A 19,751-nucleotide genomic window follows, 5' to 3' on the forward strand; every position below is an offset into this window, starting at 1 on the left:
TACCAATTGTCTGGCATAACACACAAAAGTGTCACTAGATATCACTTCACTTCACTTTGCCGCAAACTATCGGCTTTGTTCAAATTACACATTCACTCTTGGGAATGGCCAGCATCTCTTGGGGTGCACTGCAACAACATAGTTGAATTCTTATGAGGGGCTTGATTCACCCCCCCCCCCCCCCATTTTGAATCAAGCACGATACTTCCTGCCACAAGTAGCTTTCCCAAAAGGCATCGCATTCAATCCCATGTACACACGCCGAGCTTCGATTCAGTCAACTTCGCTCACCCGACACAACCAATGAGCTCGCCTCCCCACCACCTCCACGAGCGTCCATCCACCTGACTTTCGTCCCCATAAATCACTTCCCTTTGAGTCTCACACCATCATCTCTTTTGAATTCCCCACCGGCTCTGCTTGAAGAGATGCTCTTCACAATCAGCTGACAATGGGAGGTGTTTACATGATGGTCAGGCCCTTTTGTCAGTCCTGCAAGTGACATGAATGGGGGAGAAGAGAGGAGGAAGGAGGGAGGAGAGTAGCCCTGAAACAGTCTGCATCCCAATATTTCGTAGGGAACAACTTTTTCCACTAGAGCTCAAAATGAAACATATGGCAATATATCGGGAATAGGGTGCATTTTGGGAATCACTAACACTCCACACACACACACACACACACACACACACACACACACACACACACACACACACACACACACCTCCCCTCGCTAACGCAACAGAGCGACGTCCGGGATTGACAGTGACTAATGGTGGGATCAGTATTACAGAGTTACAGGAGGAAGTGTGTTCTAGAACGCGGCAGGTGGTAGGTTTACACACGGGCAAGTGGAAGGAGCGGAGTGGTGCACTTTATGATTACGATGCCTTTGGAGTGTAATTAATTCAATGTCGTGGTATCATTCATCGCTGATGGGGTTACACCACGTCTATACACGTGTTATGAATACAGATTTTCATCTTTGTGATTAATAAGGGAGCAGAGCTCAAAATAAATGAGAAAAAGAACAACACATTCTCAGGTTGTAAGTCAACAATTGTGTATCATCTCTGATGAAAGAGAAATTGAAGGTGTCATGTAAATAGATAACCGTGTATTGGTTCTGACTGGAAATTAAAATGACCCACAAAACGATAGAGACACACACTTAATAGGCTAATAGCAACCTGTCAGCGAGCTAATTGTTATGATAATCTTATCTGATACATAACTCATTAAACCACATTATTAGCATACTCGCAAATTAGGAAAAAAAACTCAAAACAAATCAGACAGTTCTCTGACTTTCCGGATCCTATGAATTTAAAGTGGAAACCATTGTGGTGGGGAGACAAAGTTCACAGGGCTGGTGTGTGTGTGTGTGTGTGTGTGTGTGTGTGTGTGTGTGTGTGCGCGTGTGTGTGTGTGTGTGTGTGTGTGTGTGTGTGTGTGTGTGTGTGTGTGTGTGTGTGTGTGTGTGTGTGTGTGTGTGTGTGTGTGTGTGTGTGCATGTTTACATTACAGAGCATCTCTCAAAGTTGTGACGACCTCCGTCTCCTTGGCAACAGCTAGAGACTGACAAAATTCTTCAGATGAGATCAAATCTCCACTACCCTTAAGAAACTGATCATGCATTCTAGGTGTGTTGCATACACAGATATATATATATATATATATATTGGTACTGAGCATTCAAATGTGTGTTGTCCCCTAAAACAAGTTCTCTCATTAGCTCATTTAATTTCTCCTCCACAGATTCATTGGTTGGAAGTATTATCACATCCATTTATAAAACTAGTTCCCTCCCACAGTGCAACCATTTTTTTACAATGTAAATTATTTTTTCATGACAGTACAACACTAAATGGTATAATTAAGGAATAAGGCATGGGGAGGGGGGTATATGACCAAAAAACCTCAGCCAAGGACTGTTGTTAGGCACAATGCATTGTGGAGTGCCTGGACACAGCCCTTAGCCGTGGTATATTGGCCATATACTACAATCCCCAGAGATGCCTTATTGCTGTTATTAACTGGTTACCAAAGTAAAAACAGCAGTAAAAATAAATTTTTGTCATACGGGTACCACGGCTGTCAGCCAATCAGCATTCAAGTTTATAACAGGGCATAGAGAACTATGGGGGTTATATGTGGTCATTACCTGAGCAATGAGGCCTTTGCGGCTCCTGCGTGCATGGTGAAAGCGTTTAATGAAGAGGGCCAGGAACTGTCTCCGGATCAGTTCCCATCCCGTGATCACACTGGAGCCCTTCCCATTCACATTGGCCACTCTCTCCACATCTAAAATGGAAGGCATACAAAATGTCTGCATTACTACAGTGCGCTTTCTGTAGAATAGGATTGTATGAGGTGAATTGATAACAATCTGTTAGGCTCTTGGGTTTGTAGGAAGTGAATACAAATTATTTAGCTTCTCCCATGGCGTTAAAAGGAACAAAAAAACACAGTTATCAGTCTCCACTCAAAAGAGTAAAACAATCCCAACAAAGAAAAGCAACCTCTTATCAGTCTCAAAAGTCCAACCAAAATATTTTTGACACAAAGCATATTCAAATGGTAAACCGGCATGTGATATTGAATTTGTTTTATAAATGGTCTTGCTCAGGGAGAAATAGCAAGACGGGAGACATGTTCTGATACTATTGTATTGTGGAAAATGAAAACCTCCTGTGAGGAATATTAATTCATGTAATATTAATTTGGCTTTCCAAAATGGCCGCTAGTGTGGAAAAGCCACCTGTATGACAAATCAGCTGTCTTGGCAACCAAGGAGAGAAAGGAGCACGAATTGTCACAATGACTGACCTTTTGCATCTTCTCCAGAGTTAATTGTCAGAGAGCAGCAAATAATGAGGCTTTTTTTTGACATGAATGTGTGAGCTGCTGCAAGACGACAAGGCATTGACCCGGTATACATACCCTCCACTCTGCTAGTGAACTTCACTTTCATCTCGTCTTCAGCTGGATAGTAACAATAGACAGGGAGGACATAAAGAAAATGGATCATGACCATACATTACACTTAACCTTCCCTTCTCTATTTCAGAATAGGCTTATTGACTTTTTAGTTTTTGACAATAACACTCAAAAGTTAACGGCATACCACTTTCCCCAGGCATTTCGTCTGAAGTGTCCCCGACTTTGGTGAGGCTTTGCCGTTGCCTCTTGGATTCCCTTGAACTTCTTGTCTTGTCTCTTACCAAAGCTGCGTTGATAGCTGAAAGAATATACTGAAGATGAGTTGTTTTGGCTTAACCCGTTTACAGTTAGGAATACCATACAGAAAGTACAGCAACCTGTATTGTGAACTATATGTTGTATTATTACTAGCTGTGGGCACTAATATGAATAATTTGATATGATATTGATATCGATATGATCAAGGTATATCGTCATATCCGTTTATGTTTCTTGGGACTTCACGGTGGATGGGCTTCCCATTGCATTCAAATTAGTTGGGTAGGTTTAGGCTCCCAGAAGATTCACACCTGGCCCAATGGGGAGCGATCAGCAAGTAGTTGTCTGGACTCTCGAGAGAAAAAGTGAATATTCACACAGTTGCAATGCTTTTTTAATAAAACCAATACAAACTGATATCGTATCGATATTCCATATCAGTGCCCATCACTACACACTACTGTACGTAAAAACAGAAAACCCTAAAAGACTAGGGTTTTTAAGTAATTGTCAGATTTGAGATAAAATGCGAAGGTTGGCTGTAGGTTGAAAAGCAAAGTCCTTTGGTAATTGATCCAACAAGGAAAATGCTGTTGAGTTATACTAAATGAGTGCATAATCAATCAACACTAGTTCAATCAATGTAGTACAGAGAATCATTGAAAATCAAAGCAATACAGAAGACTCAATGATGTGTGTGTTCTAGTGGTTGTGTCGATACTTCATATAATCAGTCCACGATTAAACTATTTTACTAAATTGTTACATTTTAACCCCCCAAATTACAGTCAACCGCCATTTTACCTGGTATTTCCGCATCAACACCTGTGTCCTCTGCCACTTTGAGGAAAATCTGTGAGATGGAACACGGCATAATTACCATGATATGAAATGGCTTATTTTTCATCATTTTTCATCATTTTTCATCATTGAAGTGACCTCTATGTGTGTCTTAAACAAATGATCGACAACACTCCTGTAATTACAAAAACAAGGACTGTCATCCTCCTTCCCTCCTCCTGTATTACACACACACACACACACACACACACACACACACACACACACACACACACACACACACGCACACACGCACACACGCACACACACACACACACGCACACGCACACGCACACGCACACGCACACTATTGAAAATACCACAGACTGACATCTCGTTTCCCTTCCTTAAGTAAATATGTGCAGTAGGTACCACCTGAATAACCTTGTGTCTGTTGAGAAGGAATTATTCACACTGCCTGCCAAGCTTCTTCATCTGCCAAAAATATCTGAGACATATTAGTTGTGTTTAACAACACTCACTTGGTGATATGTACCTGCCTACATAATCCAACACTACCCTTGGCATAGTAAGCATTTGGTTAGTTCAGGAGAGCTCAGTGTATGTGTGTGTCTCGTCCGCCTCATACCTCCTCTAGTGTGGTATCTGAGATGCCGTAGTTGGTGACACCAATGTCAGCCATCTTAAGGTCCAGCTCTTTGAAGAGGAGGGCAAAGGTGCCATCCTTGGCCCCGCCATAGGGAAGGATGTAGGTGATCTCCTGGCCGATGCTCTCGAGGAACACCGCCTCGGGAACATGCCGACACACTACCTTACTGACATCTATGAGCGCAACATGGTAAAGAGAAACAGGAAGGATGATTTGGATGTATTGAAAAGGAATTGCAGGAAGGATGACATGGATATATTGAAAATGAATTACAGGAAGGATGACATGGATATATTGAAAATGAATAACAGGAAGGATGACATGGATATATTGAAAATGAATAACAGGAAGGATGACATGGATATATTGAAAATGAATAACAGGAAGGATGACATGGATATATTGAAAAGAACTTTCAGTATAATTGTTGTCCTTTATAATGACAAATGACAATAATAAAAAATTTTACCGTACAAGTCAATACACTGCATTTAAAATCATTGAGGCCAACACAAAAACATTCTACAACGCTTTTACTTTTTCAAAAGTGAGGTGAATCGGTGTCTCCTCAAGGGTCATATTCAGAGTTGAGATACAGTTGGTTTGTGAGTTTTGCAAAAACCAGCACCATGACAAGTATGGAAGATATTCGAGAAACGCAAGTGGATTTGAAATTCCACATTCCAAAGAGATACTGGAATTGCCATATCTTGTTAGTTCCTCATCATTATGATATCTAAAGAGCAAATCTCAAAATCAAACGTATTGCCCTTTATAGGGAATAGGGTTTCATTTGGTATGCACAGCCCAAGAAAACACCACCTACTCCATTGATCACATAGATTATTACAGCTGCTCAACCAAGCGAAGCTTTGGCTTTATGACGTCGGAAAGTGGATCGGCTTCACATGCTTTACACTTTTGCCTTAACAACCTCTTAAACGTAAGGGACCCTATTTGATTTGTTTTATTTGGTGTGACTTACTACCATATATGGGCATACAGTTTTATACAGGCAGGTGGAGCCGATGACCTCATTTCAAGATGGCTGCTACCGACATTCTGGTTAGTATTGTGAAGCAGAAACGAAATAAACATTGAGTACGTTGATACACACCGAAAGCCGGGACTTCACAGATCATTAGGATATCTCATTTGTCTGCCTGTGACCTACCATTATTGATCACCAGCCCCGAGAGTCAACATTTTTATTTTACACAACGTTTTCAAACAGCAAACATCTTACACTGTAAGCTTTGATTTGAGGTATAGCTACATAGGGGGTTCTAAATTAATCCTTAGGTTGGAAGGAACAATGTTTTTTTGCAAATGTTATCTGATGATGTATGACTTAATGGCAACGAATGTCGAATGTCCACCGAGTGACTAACTTTGCGCATCAAAAATATGATGTTGCCTGCTTACGTGCTATAGGCATCCATTACACAGGGGATTGGCCACTATGGCACCTTCACAGTCTTGTAGCCAATGAGAAGTTTTCCAGGGATATGCAGTTGACCTGGGTGGGACAAACCAAGGCCTAGAACCTTTTATGCGTAATGCTAACTATTGCTACCTGGTTCAGAGACGAGACTCACTGAGCACGCTACATTACATTACATTGTAAACAGATTTCATCACTTTAATTCCATCGCTTTAGCATAAAAGATGGCTGATGTATACCGACATAGAAGCTTTGAAAAAAATACTGGAGTCGGACTCGGATCAGGGGAACAATATGGACAACGAGGATTTCGACTCAGCAGACAAAGATTGCTTTCTGGAAGGATCCACTTTTAGATCTGTAAGTAAATTATTTTCATGACTTTAAATAGCTAATTTACAATTATGTCTGCTTTTTATGCCTTGGATTTAGTTTACATAGGCCTATGTAACTAATTTCAATGTCAATGTTAGAATTATAAGTAGTTATTGTCTATGTTTCATATTAGTTCACTGTTTGCTGTTCTAAGTTTCATCCTTGTAACTTTGGAGAGGCCACTAAACTCTCATGGCCATTGTTTATTTGTGGTTCTCACCTCTGCCTTTGTCTCCAAGGTATTACTGTTTTCATTGTGTGTGTCCTTCACACATTCTGTGTGAGTCACTGTAAAGATAGTGTATGATTGGTGTTTTTTCTTTACAGCAATGCTATTTTGTAAATTTAGTCAACTGTAATTCAATATATCCCTTTGTTTTATTCACCACAGAGTGGAGGATGCAGAGGATTTGGATGATGACGTTTGTGAGCCACCCTTCCCCAGCAAGCGACCCTGCCGGTCAAGGTCCCCCCCACTGCTATGACAATCACTCTGTCTGATGGTTCTACATCCACCACTCGACAAAGTCCCCACTCCTCTTCAACCACCGCCACTGCAGGTCCTGGCACCACTCCCCTCTCTGCAAGTTCATCTGAGGGTGTGAGGCAGGGAGGAGATCTAGGCCTCAACAGAGAAGAGGGAGAGGCAGTGGAAGCAGCAAAACAGAGGGAGATGAAAGTGAGGACCGGTGGCTTACGGTCCTTGAAAATGATCAGGAGCCAGAGCAATTGAAGTTTCAACGCAAACTACCCGAATGCCCACAGTTGGTTAGTGATGAAACATACATCCCTTTACAGCTGTTTCAGCTTTACTTTACCACCTCTGTACTGGGAACACTAGTTAGTAATACCAACAAGTATGGGGACAAGAAGCTGCAGGTGTCACGCCCTGACCATAGAGAGCTGTTTATTCTCTGTTGGTTGGGGCGTGATAGTGACTAGGGTGGGTCATCTAGGTGATTAATGGTTTATGTAGGCCTGGTGTGGTTCCCAATCAGAGACAGCTGTTTATCGTTGTCTCTGATTGGGGATCATATTTAGGCAGCCATTGTGCTTTGTGGGATCTTGTCTACAAATAGTTGCCTGTGTGCACACCAGTAGCTTCACGTTTAGTTTGTGCTTGTTTGTTTTGTTTTGTTTAGTGAGTTTCTATGAATTAAAATATGTGGAACTCTACACACGCTGCACCTTGGTCCGCTCGTTTCGTCGATCGTGACAGCAGGGGGGAAGGAAGCTGTCCTGGAAACCTGTCACCATGGGTAAGTCCCCACTCTATCGGTTCTAGCTCCCCACCTCCATCATCAGTGAAAACCGATTCTTGGCCATCAAACGTACTCTTCACATGAGTGACACACAAAAGTATTAGGAGAATGGTCAGAATAAGGGGACTGCAGGGTCTGATCGCCTTGCAAGAGTCAAGCCCCTTCATCATGACATGGTGCATGCAAAACTTACTTCCAGCCTGCTCAAAATATATATATTTGAGCGCATGGTTGCCTCAAAGACTAGAATTGGCTTGAAGCAATATATGAAAACTAAGCTGACCAAATGGGGCTACAAGCTCTTTGTGCTAGCGGATTCAGCCTCTGCCTACACATGGAACTTCTTAATCTATGAAGACAAGACGATCACACCCGTCGGGTAGGGCCTTAGTTATGACTCTGTCATGCAGCTGATGGACTTCCCCTTACTTGGCAGTGGGTACGAGCTCTTTGTGTAAACATTTTTTACTAGTCCCATGCTTTTCATAGGCGTCTTGAAAAAGAAAATAGGGGCTGGTGGCACCATTTGTCCGAACAGAATTGGTTTCCCCAAGACCAAGGTAAACAACATGACAAAGACATCGGAGAGGGGGACCATACATTGGATCAGGACTGACAAGCTGCTTTTTGTGAAATGTAAGGACACTAGGGAAATAACCATTCTCACCACACAGCATAAGACATTTAATAACGACCATGTCTCAAGGAGGGTGAAAAATGCCAATGGGGCATGGGTGAGTAAGAACGTCCCCATTCCTGTGAAGGACTACAGTGCCAGCATAGGGGGTGTCAACATATCTGATGCTCTACTGCCACATCCTCTACAAGACCAGGAAGCTTTTTTTTACCACTTTGTGGACATTGCTACAGTAAAGGATTTAATTCTCCACAAGTAGATGGCTAAAGCAAAAGGTCAAACCCCTCTCTCACAGTTGGCCTTCCGAAAGCTGGTGTTGGAAATGTCTGAATTGGTGGTCCAAAGCAACCTCACAACCATCACAAGACCCCCCACTCAAGGTGAGCACCACTATCCAACACACATGCCAAAAGACAAAAGGAAGAACTGCACACATTGCACAACACAGGGGGAGAAAAAGTGTGAAATGCCAGATCTTCAGGCCGAAATGCCAGTTCACTTTTTGTTTCCTGGCAGAGAGGGACTGCTTCAAAGACTATCACGACATGCACAAGCTATGGTGAAAGTGAAATCTAATCATCTACACCTGGGATGAGGTAATACAGTATTTTAAGGTCAGACAATCCAGAAAATGTCAAGAACTTTGAAAGTTTCAATTGCAGTCGCAAAAACCATCAAGCGCTATGATGAAGCTGGCTCTCATGAGGACTACCACAGGAAAGGAAGTTACCTCTGCTGCAGAGGATAAGTTCCGTAGAGTTACCAGACTCTGCAGAAACTGCAGTCCAAATAAATGCTTCAGGGTTCAAGTAACAGACACATCTCAACATCAACTGTTCAGAGGAGAAGGTGTGAATCAGGCCTTCATGGTTTAATTGCTGCAAAGAAACCACTACTAAAGGACACCAATAATAAGAAGAGACTTTCTTCAGCCAAGAAACACAAGCAATGGACATTAGACCGGTGGAAATCTGTCCTTTGGTCTGATGAGTCCAAAATTTGAGATTTTTGGTTCCTACCGCCGTGTCTTTGTGAGACACAGAGTAGGTGAACGGATGATCTCGCATGTGTGGTTCCCACTGTGAAGCATGGAGTAGGAGGTGTGATGGTGTGGAGATGCTTTGCTGGTGACACGGTCAGTGATTTATTTAGAATTCAAGGCACCAGCATGGCTACCACAGCATTCTGCAGCGATACTCCATCTCTTTTTCGCTTAGTGGGAATGTTTTTTTTTTTTAACAGAACAATGACCGAAAACACACCTCCAGGCTGTGTAAGGGCTATTTGACCAAGAAGAAGAGTGATGGAGTGCTGCATCAGATGACCTGGCCTCCACAATCACCCAACCTCAACCCAAATGAGATGGTTTGGGATGAGTTGGACTGCAGAGTGAAGGAAAAGCAGCCAACAAGTGCTTAACATATGTGGGAACTCATTCAAGACTGTTGGAAAAGCATTCCAGGGGAAGCTGGTTGAGAGAATTCCAAGAGTGCCAGCATGTGTGACCCATTTAAGGAAACAAGGCGTATGTCGCGGATCACTGCTTTACAGTAGAGCCACTTGAACATAAACTTTTTTTTAATCAAAATGCTTTTTTTTGGCAGAAATGCCATCTCGAACATGTAAACTTTCATGTGCCTTAATAACAAACTTGTATGCCTTCTGTAAATAGGAATACAATTGATTATGAGCCTAGTTGGTTTAGCCACAGAAAAAGTCAGCAACCTTCCCGCTAGCCATGATTGGCTGAGATAATGAGTGGGCTGAACATGTCGAGAGTTGAGTTTGGATTGGAGAAGGTGTCATCATAGCACTGAGACGGCACTTGTGAAGGTGGTAAATTACATTTTAATGGCATCGGACCGAGGCTCTGCATCTGTCCTCGTGCTCCTAGACCTTAGTGCTGCTTTTGATACCATCGATCACCACATTCTTTTGGAGAGATTGGAAACCCAAATTGGTCTACACGGACATGTTCTGGCCTGGTTTAGATCTTATCTGTCGGAAAGATATCAGTTTGTCTCTGTGAATGGTTTGTCCTCTGACAAATCAACTGTAAATTTCGGTGTTCCTCAAGGTTCCGTTTTAGGACCATTATTGTTTTCACTATATATTTTACCTCTTGGGGATGTTATTCGAAAACATAATGTAAACGTTCACTGCTATGCGGATGACACACAGCTGTACATTTCAATGAAACATGGTGAAGCCCCAAAATTGCCCTCGCTAGAAGCATGTGTTTCAGACATAAGGAAGTGGATGGCTGCAAACTTTCTACTATTAAACTCGGACAAAACAGAGATGCTTGTTCTAGGTCCCAAGAAACAAAGAGATCTTCTGTTGAATCTGACAATTAATCTTAATGGTTGTACAGTCGTCTCAAATAAAACTGTGAAGGACCTCGGCGTTACTCTGGACCCTGATCTCTCTTTTGAAGAACATATCAAGACCATTTCAAGGACAGCTTTTTTCCGTCTACGTAACATTGCAAAAATCAGAAACTTTCTGTCCAAAAATGATGCAGAAAAATTAATCCATGCTTTTGTCACTTCTAGGTTAGACTACTGCAATGCTCTATTTTCCGGCTACCCGGATAAAGCACTAAATAAACTTCAGTTAGTGCTAAATACGGCTGCTAGAATCCTGACTAGAACCAAAAAATTTGATCATATTACTCCAGTGCTAGCCTCTCTACACTGGCTTCCTGTCAAAGCAAGGGCTGATTTCAAGGTTTTACTGCTAACCTACAAAGCATTACATGGGCTTGCTCCTACCTATCTCTCTGATTTGGTCCTGCCGTACATACCTACACGTACGCTACGGTCACAAGACGCAGGCCTCCTTATTGTCCCTAGAATTTCTAAGCAAACAGCTGGAGGCAGGGCTTTCTCCTATAGAGCTCCATTTTTATGGAACGGTCTGCCTACCCATGTCAGAGACGCAAACTCGGTCTCAACCTTTTAAGTCTTTACTGAAGACTCATCTCTTCAGTGGGTCATATGATTGAGTGTAGTCTGGCCCAGGAGTGGGAAGGTGAACGGAAAGGCTCTGGAGCAACGAACCGCCCTTGCTGTCTCTGCCTGGCCGGTTCCCCTCTTTCCACTGGGATTCTCTGCCTCTAACCCTATTACAGGGGCTGAGTCACTGGCTTGCTGGGGCTCTCTCATGCCGTCCCTGGAGGGGGTGCGTCACCTGAGTGGGTTGATTCACTGTTGTGGTCATCCTGTCTGGGTTGGCGCCCCCCCCTTGGGTTGTGCCGTGGCGGAGATCTTTGTGGGCTATACTCAGCCTTGTCTCAGGATGGTAAGTTGGTGGTTGAAGATATCCCTCTAGTGGTGTGGGGGCTGTGCTTTGGCAAAGTGGGTGGGGTTATATCCTTCCTGTTTGGCCCTGTCCGGGGGTGTCCTCGGATGGGGCCACAGTGTCTCCTGACCCCTCCTGTCTCAGCCTCCAGTATTTATGCTGCAGTAGTTTATGTGTCGGGGGGCTGGGGTCAGTTTGTTATATCTGGAGTACTTCTCCTGTCCTATTCGGTGTCCTGTGTGAATCTAAGTGTGCGTTCTCTAATTCTCTCCTTCTCTCTTTCTTTCTCTCTCTCGGAGGACCTGAGCCCTAGGACCATGCCCCAGGACTACCTGACATGATGACTCCTTGCTGTCCCCAGTCCACCTGGCCATGCTGCTGTTCCAGTTTCAACTGACCTGAGCCCTAGGACCATGCCCCAGGACTACCTGACATGATGACTCCATGCTGTCCCCAGTCCACCTGGCCATGCTGCTGCTCCAGTTTCAACTTCCACCTGACTGTGCTGCTGCTCCAGTTTCAACTGTTCTGCCTTATTATTATTCGACCATGCTGGTCATTTATGAACATTTGAACATCTTGGCCATGTTCTGTTATAATCGTGGCCACCCCACATAGACTGGTTCCTCTCTAGGTTTCTTCCTAGGTATTGGCCTTTCTAGGGAGTTTTTCCTAGCCACCGTGCTTCTACACCTGCATTGCTTGCTGTTTGGGGTTTTAGGCTGGGTTTCTGTACAGCACTTTGAGATATCAGCTGATGTACGAAGGGTTATATAAATAAATTTGATTTGATTGGTTTGCCATATAGCATTCTTCTGTCTATTTGAGCTTGTCAGTATGTGTAGGTAATCCTGTCTAACGCGGCATTAAAAAAATGTATTACGTAGTAAAACTGCATATGTGTTGCTCTCCACTTTCTGGAGGACCGAGTTTTGAAATCAGTGGAATTCATAGCTAAGGAGATGGAGAAAACACCTGTCTCTGGATTACATCTTCAAACTAAGGGCAACCATGGCATCTGTGACAGGACACATCCATCTAATGTGTATGGGTAAGATAGTCTAGCTAGCTACATTTTCAGATATTATACATTTCTAATTTTGACAGAAAGTTGTTTCATTTCAAGTTAAAGTGTACAGTTAGCTAGTTAACGCTAGCTGGCTGCCTTCCTAGCTAACATTACGTGTATGATCTTATTATTCGTATCTCAGAGCCATTTGCTTGGCTAGTTATAGACTAATGTTAGCTAGCTAACATTGAATCTGGTTGGTTAGTTACCTGCAGATTCATGCAGGGTAGTAACATCAGAAGTTGGGATTATGGTTCATTGTCTAGCTAGCTAGCTAGCTACATGTCTTACCAAAATTCTCCACTATGCAAGTATCTATTTCAATAGAATGTCACTGTAACAACTGTTGATAGACGTAACATTAGCTGGTAAATTCACTGTGGCTATCTACTCCCATTTCAGACCACAGGTAAGATAGCCTAGCAGGCAAAATGTTCAGATATTACACATTTCTAATTTTGACAAAGTCTATTCATTTCAAGTTAAAGTGTACTGGTAGCTTGCTAGCTAATGTTAGCTGGCTGGCTTGCTAGCTAAAATGACATGTATGTCCTTATTATTCGTATCTCAGAGCCATATGCTTGGATATTTATATTCTAATGTAAGCTAGCTAACATTGAACCTGGTGGTTAGCTACCTGCAGATTCGTGCAGGGTAGTAACATCATGAGTTGGGATTGTGGTTCATTGTTAAGCTAGTTAACTTCACTAGGGTAGGGGGCACTATTTTCACTTCTGGATGAAAAGCGTGCCCAAAGTAAAATGCCTGCTACTAAGGCCCAGAAGCTAGGATATGCATGTAGTTGGTAGATTTGGATAGAAAACACTCTAAAATAATGTCTGTGAGTATAACAGAACTGATTTGGCAGGCAAAAACCTGATAAAAATCCATCCAGGAAGTGGGATTTTTTAAAATGTTTGTAGTTTTCTATTGAATGCCATTACAGTATCCATTGCCTTAGGACTCAAATTGCACTTCCTATGGCTTCCACTAGATGTCAACAGTCTTTAGAAATGGTTTCAGGCTTGTATTCTGAAAATGAGTGAGTAAGACCTCTCTGAGTGGACACCGCAGTGGCCCAGAGATTTTTCCATATGCACGACTGAGAGCGCGCCTTTCTTGTTTACCTTTTATATTGACAACGTTATTGTCCGGTTGAAATATTATGACTAAAAACAACCTGAGGATTGATTATAAACATCGTTTGACATGTTTCTACGAACTTTACGGATACTATTTGGATACGTCTGCATGTTGTGACTGCATTTGAGCCTGTGGATTACTGAACAAAACACGCAAACAAAACGGAGGTTTTTGGATATAAACATGGACTTTATCGAACAAAATGAACATTTATTGAGTAAATGGGAGTCTTGTGAGTGCAAGATCATCAAAGGTAAGTGATTAATTGTATCACTATTTCTGACTTGTGTAACTCTTCTACTTGGCTGGTTACTGTTTGTAAGGATTTGTCTGCTGGGCGCTGTTCTCAGATAATCGCATGGTATGCTTTCGCCATAAAGCCTTTTTGAAATCTGACACCGTGGTTGGATTAACAAGAAGTTGATCTTTAAACCCATGTATAACACTTTTTATAATGAGTATTTCTCTTTTTGAATTTGGCATGCTGCAATATCACTGGATGTTGGCCAGGTGGGATGTTAGTGAGGTTAACAAAAGACTCCACTATGCAAGTAACTATTCAGGTGCGTTCGCATATTCAGTCTGGCCATATACTCCTAATTCAGGGCACTCTCGTCTGTGTGTGCCATAGCGCAGAATAACTGATGAATTTAGGAATGCTCAACACCTGTTGAATATGGCCGGTGTCAGTAAACGTTGGCGTAATTAAAAAAATTAAAAAGCGTAATTAAATTGTTGCCAGCAGCACAGTTAGTCATCGACCCTCTGGATAACATGAAAACAACGTAACCAGCTCTGCTAGGGTGAGTAAAATGGTCAGAGTTTGGGTGGGTGCTAAAGCTGAAGAGGGTGTGAACAATGCTGAATGGGTGTAGACAAAGGAGAGCTCTCCAGTAGGTACCAAATCATTCAAAGGCCATTTTCTCAAAAGTGACGTTACAAGTTAATCCACTTTCAAGGCAGAATTACTTTCTCATTGTTCCTCAAATGCAGTGTATGATAAACCGTTTTGTAGCTTGTGTCTCTGCTTTTATTCAATGTAAAAAACACAATTTCAACATTTGCTACATAAGGTGGTTGGTCACATTGTGGGAACTCCTTCAATTCTGTTGGAAAGACATTCGTCATGAAGCTGATTGAGAGAATGCGAAGAGTGTGTGAGTGGCTACTTTGAAGAATCTAAAATATATTTTGATTAGTGTAACACTTTTGTGGTTACTACTGTACATGATTTCATACAGGTAGAAAATAGTAAAAATAATGAAAAGGCCTGGAATGAGTACTGTAAATGTGTCAACTTTTGACTGGTACATCTGTGTGGTTTTTAAGTATACCCAGACAGTTATACAGAGAGGATATGATTGAATATATCCTTGGGTCCCTCTGTCATATTTGTTGTTTATTTTGTAGATGGTTTGGATATTGATCAAAATGAAGCCATAACATTGTATTCAAGCCCCCCCCCCCCCCCCCCCCCCCCACGCACGCACACACACACAATCAATCAATCAAAATCCAGTCTTTCTCCCTTCATGATAGGTACAATCCAGGCCCCCAATCCCAGCTCCTTGATCGCCACTCCAAGTAAAATATATATATATATATATTTGGAAGACGAAGGCTGCCTTATTGCTGATTGGGACTACGGTCGGCACCTACTCTGGTTGGGACTGACACTGGTCGGGCAATCAGACCTACTAGCCAGTGTCACAGATCTCAGAGAGCGAGAGCGTGGACTAGAATACTTAGATGTCACTGTGACAAGAAATGGAGTGGACAATCAACTGCTGACATGACATTCTAAAGCCTGTCAGACCTCTCAGGCCACTCTTCGTCTTTCTGTTCTGTTCTAGCTGTATGGTGGGGAGTTCCACCCATACAATGTTAGGTGATTTGAGTACTTGGAAAAACATGACATGAAATCGTCCTTCAATTGAACTATTTCCCATGACAGTTAAGGTAGAAGATACTGTATATGGCACTTGTGAATGAAGCACAAGGGACAAACATGACACAGTTTGGATACATTATTAAGGGGGATCCTGTTGCTGAATTCTATTTAGGTGGTGTTAGTCCTACCTGTGGGTTCAGAGTTACTCCAGTTCTGTCGTGCGATCCCTTCAACCAGACTGGTTCTCCTCAATGACTCACCAGTCTCCTATTAGAGAGAAATGAAAAAGGTTGCATCACGGTGGAGGTCTCAGGCTGATTGTTGCCTTCATAATTCTCTTCTCATATCTATTGAATCACCACTGTAGTCTAAGCAGGACTGCTGAGATTGAAAGTCCTACTGAGACTATCCTAATATGGACACTGTGTATATTTCATATTATTCGCTCAACCATCGTGTCATGAGTTCTTGGTGATGGTGAGAGGTTAGCATGTCTTGTGGGTATGATCTTTGACCCACTAACTTTCTCACTCATCATTATTCACTATTTATTATTGATTATCCATAATCATGGTAGCATCCACATTAATGTATAAGTGTTAGAAACATATTCTATTGTTATTTACAATGCTGGTTACTCCATGACATATTATTTACCATTCATTTCCACTGGGCTCAAAAAAGTTGAAACACACATTTTTCTTTTTTTTTACTGCAAATGCATCCAACAAGTTTGTAGGGTCACAAGCTTGATGCCGTCATTCCGTGGTAAGAATATGGTACTAAATACTAAACTTTTGACTACTTGATAAGAATCTTTGTCAATCATTTTTACCCCTACCTTTGAGGGAAAAACATATGACTTGTTGAACAAAATCTATTTCTATGAGCAATTGTATTAGTATTAAAGAAAATAGTTTCCCAATTTCTTGGAGCAAAGAATATTGGTCCGTATTTGAATTATTTGTTTTAAACAGTCATTATTGCGCTTCTTTATCAAGGGTGTCAATAATTTTGGACCCCACTGTGCTGTATATCCATGTAAAAGTAGTTAAAATTCATGACATTTTGATGACGGTAGTGTGCTAACAAAGTTTTTTTACCATTTTTGGGTTTACTTTTAGAAAATAATGATATTAAAGGACCAAAATACCCCCAACCTCAAAATGGATGTAATTTCACCCCATTTACAGTCAATGGACAGAATGGGAAGCATGAACTATTTTTATGAGAACCACAGGCCAAGTCCTCGGCACCAACGGGCTGAATATTGCAAGTCGTTTTGCGGGAGCATTACATCTCTCGTTTGTCTCTTTGTTCTTAATTTATTTATTCATTTTTTGAACAAATTACTCCACTCCCCACAAAGAGCCTATAGACGAATGGTAATTGTTGTAGCCCTGCAGGCATCAGTGAATCTTGTTCATTTGCTGCTATTGATTAAAACTAAGTGTGCAAGGCACTGCAAGGAACTAGATCAAGAATTCCACTCCCCCCCTCCCTCAAGACAATTAGTATCATCCAGTACTGAGGTATCTGCCAATTCTCATGCTGGGGGAGACTAAACAGATCATTACAGGGGTGGGCAACAAGTCAGATCACTTTGGAAAGTCAGAGGAACCGTGTCAATAATGGACTGCATGGCAAGTGTTGCTGATGTGTCTTAGAGGTTACTATTGGAGTGATTCCCCCAGATGCAAAAAGTCTAACAAATTATCATGCCCCATTATGGGTGAATTATTGGTTGGTGTAGTGATGTTGTTCAATGTGGGATCAGACATCATGAATGGGCAATTGCAAATATGCACCAGAGTTGTATGTTTCCTTTGGAAATACAGGTTTAGTTCACAATGATCAAATGAAACTAAGCTGAAAACGCACAGCCAATAAAAATAAAACAAAAGTTGGGATTTTGAACTAGGTAGCACATGAAGTGTCAAGTGTGGAGTTCACCCTGCTCCATCATTTCCTATATAGAGAACTATTTATCAATCTGGGAGCCTGTTTTGGATCTTCAACCATTTCAACTGTTAGCACAACTTTCAAAAATCATATTGATAAGTTATCAACACATAACATTTCCTAAGCCCAAAACAGACATCAATGCAAAATGCAGCACACACGTTAAATGATTAACTTTGCTCCTGGGCGATGTTTCCCGTAGGTACAGATCTGGGATCTTCCAAACCTTAACCATTGTTTGGTAAAATGAAAAACTGACCCGAGATCAGTGTCTAGGGGCAACTTCACTCTCCTCCATTTACCTCTTTCACCTGGCGCTGCTCGACTCCAGTGCACTGGTTGGTCATTTGCCCGTCTCCGGCCTTGACCAGAGTGAGGTAGTAGCCACTGCCAAAGTATTTCTTCAAGAACAGGGAGGAGCCATAGCAACACATCTTGCCGTGAGAGATAATGGCAATGCGGTCTCCCAAGATGTCCGCCTCATCCATGTGATGAGTGGAGAGGATGATTGTGCGACCTGCGGGGGAGAGATGGAGAAAACCAATCTATTGATTTCACTCAATGGGTCCAATTTGAGGTGGTAGGGGGGTGGTGTGTGTGTGTATGTATGTGTGTGAGTCAGTACTCTAGGAGTGGTTTGTTTGTTTCGTCAACCATCGTGAGAAATAAAGAAAGTTGCACCAAATAAACAACAAATGTAAAGTCATTGAACTGAGCCAAGTTTCCACATTGTGTTTTTGTGCTTATTTCCTCATTGTCCAGCCTTCTGTGTCAACACTCACACTGTGCTGCAAAGCAACAAGACTGTGTGTGGGTGGGAATCTGGAACAAATGACAAATTGTGCAATAACAGTCTTCCTTCCAAATCAAGATAGAAAACAACAACTACATACACTTCCACCTGAATAGAATACTATTTAACCAACATACAACTATGCATAGGCCTGGTTAAATAAATCTCCTAGCAGTCCCTTTGTTTTGTTTCTGAACACACTTTCCTTTCTTGTCAGTGGAAGTTATATTTGAGTGAAACCAAATGGCAACCACAGAGAATCCATACACGACCCCGGAGCCTGCTTATTCACAGAGGGAGGGGTGGTTTATATCATGCCGCCTGAGCTAACATATACTAATTAGCACATTCCTAGTCAATCAGGAAGCAGGCATGACATTTGTGATGAAGTCACAGCATGGTCATCTAGCGGATGTCGTTAGCTCACAGCGTGCATAGTGGCAGCAGTGAAATGTGTCTCTGTTATTGTTGATTGTGCCACATTTCAAAACAGCATAAACACCCTTTGTCTCCAATATATACTCTGATATGCAAGGAAATGTAGGATTTTAAAGGTTAGCAATACAATGGCTTCATTGAAGTGTAACAGGACATTTACATTTTAAGAGGAAATAATGATGTAACAGGCCACATACTGCAAGACTGCTAAACGGATGTGAAATTAGGCCTAAACACTACATGCAACCATTGTGTAAAACAACAATGGGAAAGCTAGGAACCCCTACATTACAAGATACTGTAAGTGAAATACACTGTGCTGTTTTGTGGAATTGACAATTGGACCGGCATAATATTGGTGATGGTATTATTAATGCAGTCCAGCTGGATTACAAAAGGTCAGGGATATCTGCTGAGCGTGTCGTTTTCCCCCCCTCCGTGCTAGTTAAATTTGTATCCCCACAGGACGCATTACCTGGATAAGGACACACTCGGAGGTCGTTAGCCATACCCTCACGCAGCAATATGCTATTTTGTTTGGAGAACCTGAGAACCCAAACATTTTTTCCCTCCCACCCCTTGTGCCCTGTCACCATCTGAGCTTCTGAATTTGATCTCTGTGCTATGCTATAGCTCTTTACTAACATGGCCCAGACGCCCATTGAGTGCCTCACTGAAATCACATGACTCTGAAAGTATTAAAACCAGCATGTCACAAACATCAAAATGTAAACATTAGTGGAGCCACCTTATTAGTTTTAGGTAGCATTACGTTTGCTAGCA

General features: G+C 42.0%; 1 protein-coding gene across 2 annotated transcripts in view; it reads right to left on the reverse strand.

Moving 5' to 3' along the window:
* LOC109906504 (phospholipid-transporting ATPase ABCA1) overlaps window positions 1-19,751 on the reverse strand; it is a 226,621-nt gene that overhangs the window by 103,214 nt on the left and 103,656 nt on the right. For both annotated transcript variants that reach the window (XM_031792012.1, XM_020504223.2), the window contains exons 23-29: window positions 18,040-18,254; window positions 15,964-16,042; window positions 4,631-4,824; window positions 4,006-4,054; window positions 3,128-3,241; window positions 2,944-2,985; window positions 2,165-2,304 (exon numbers count right to left, since the gene is read on the reverse strand). In XM_031792012.1, coding sequence (XP_031647872.1) covers window positions 2,165-2,304; window positions 2,944-2,985; window positions 3,128-3,241; window positions 4,006-4,054; window positions 4,631-4,824; window positions 15,964-16,042; window positions 18,040-18,254 — 833 coding nt within the window. The remainder of the gene's footprint in view (window positions 1-2,164; window positions 2,305-2,943; window positions 2,986-3,127; window positions 3,242-4,005; window positions 4,055-4,630; window positions 4,825-15,963; window positions 16,043-18,039; window positions 18,255-19,751) is intronic.

Source organism: Oncorhynchus kisutch, linkage group LG16 (genome assembly GCF_002021735.2).
Source record: "Oncorhynchus kisutch isolate 150728-3 linkage group LG16, Okis_V2, whole genome shotgun sequence".
Taxonomy (NCBI): Eukaryota; Metazoa; Chordata; class Actinopteri; order Salmoniformes; family Salmonidae; genus Oncorhynchus; species Oncorhynchus kisutch.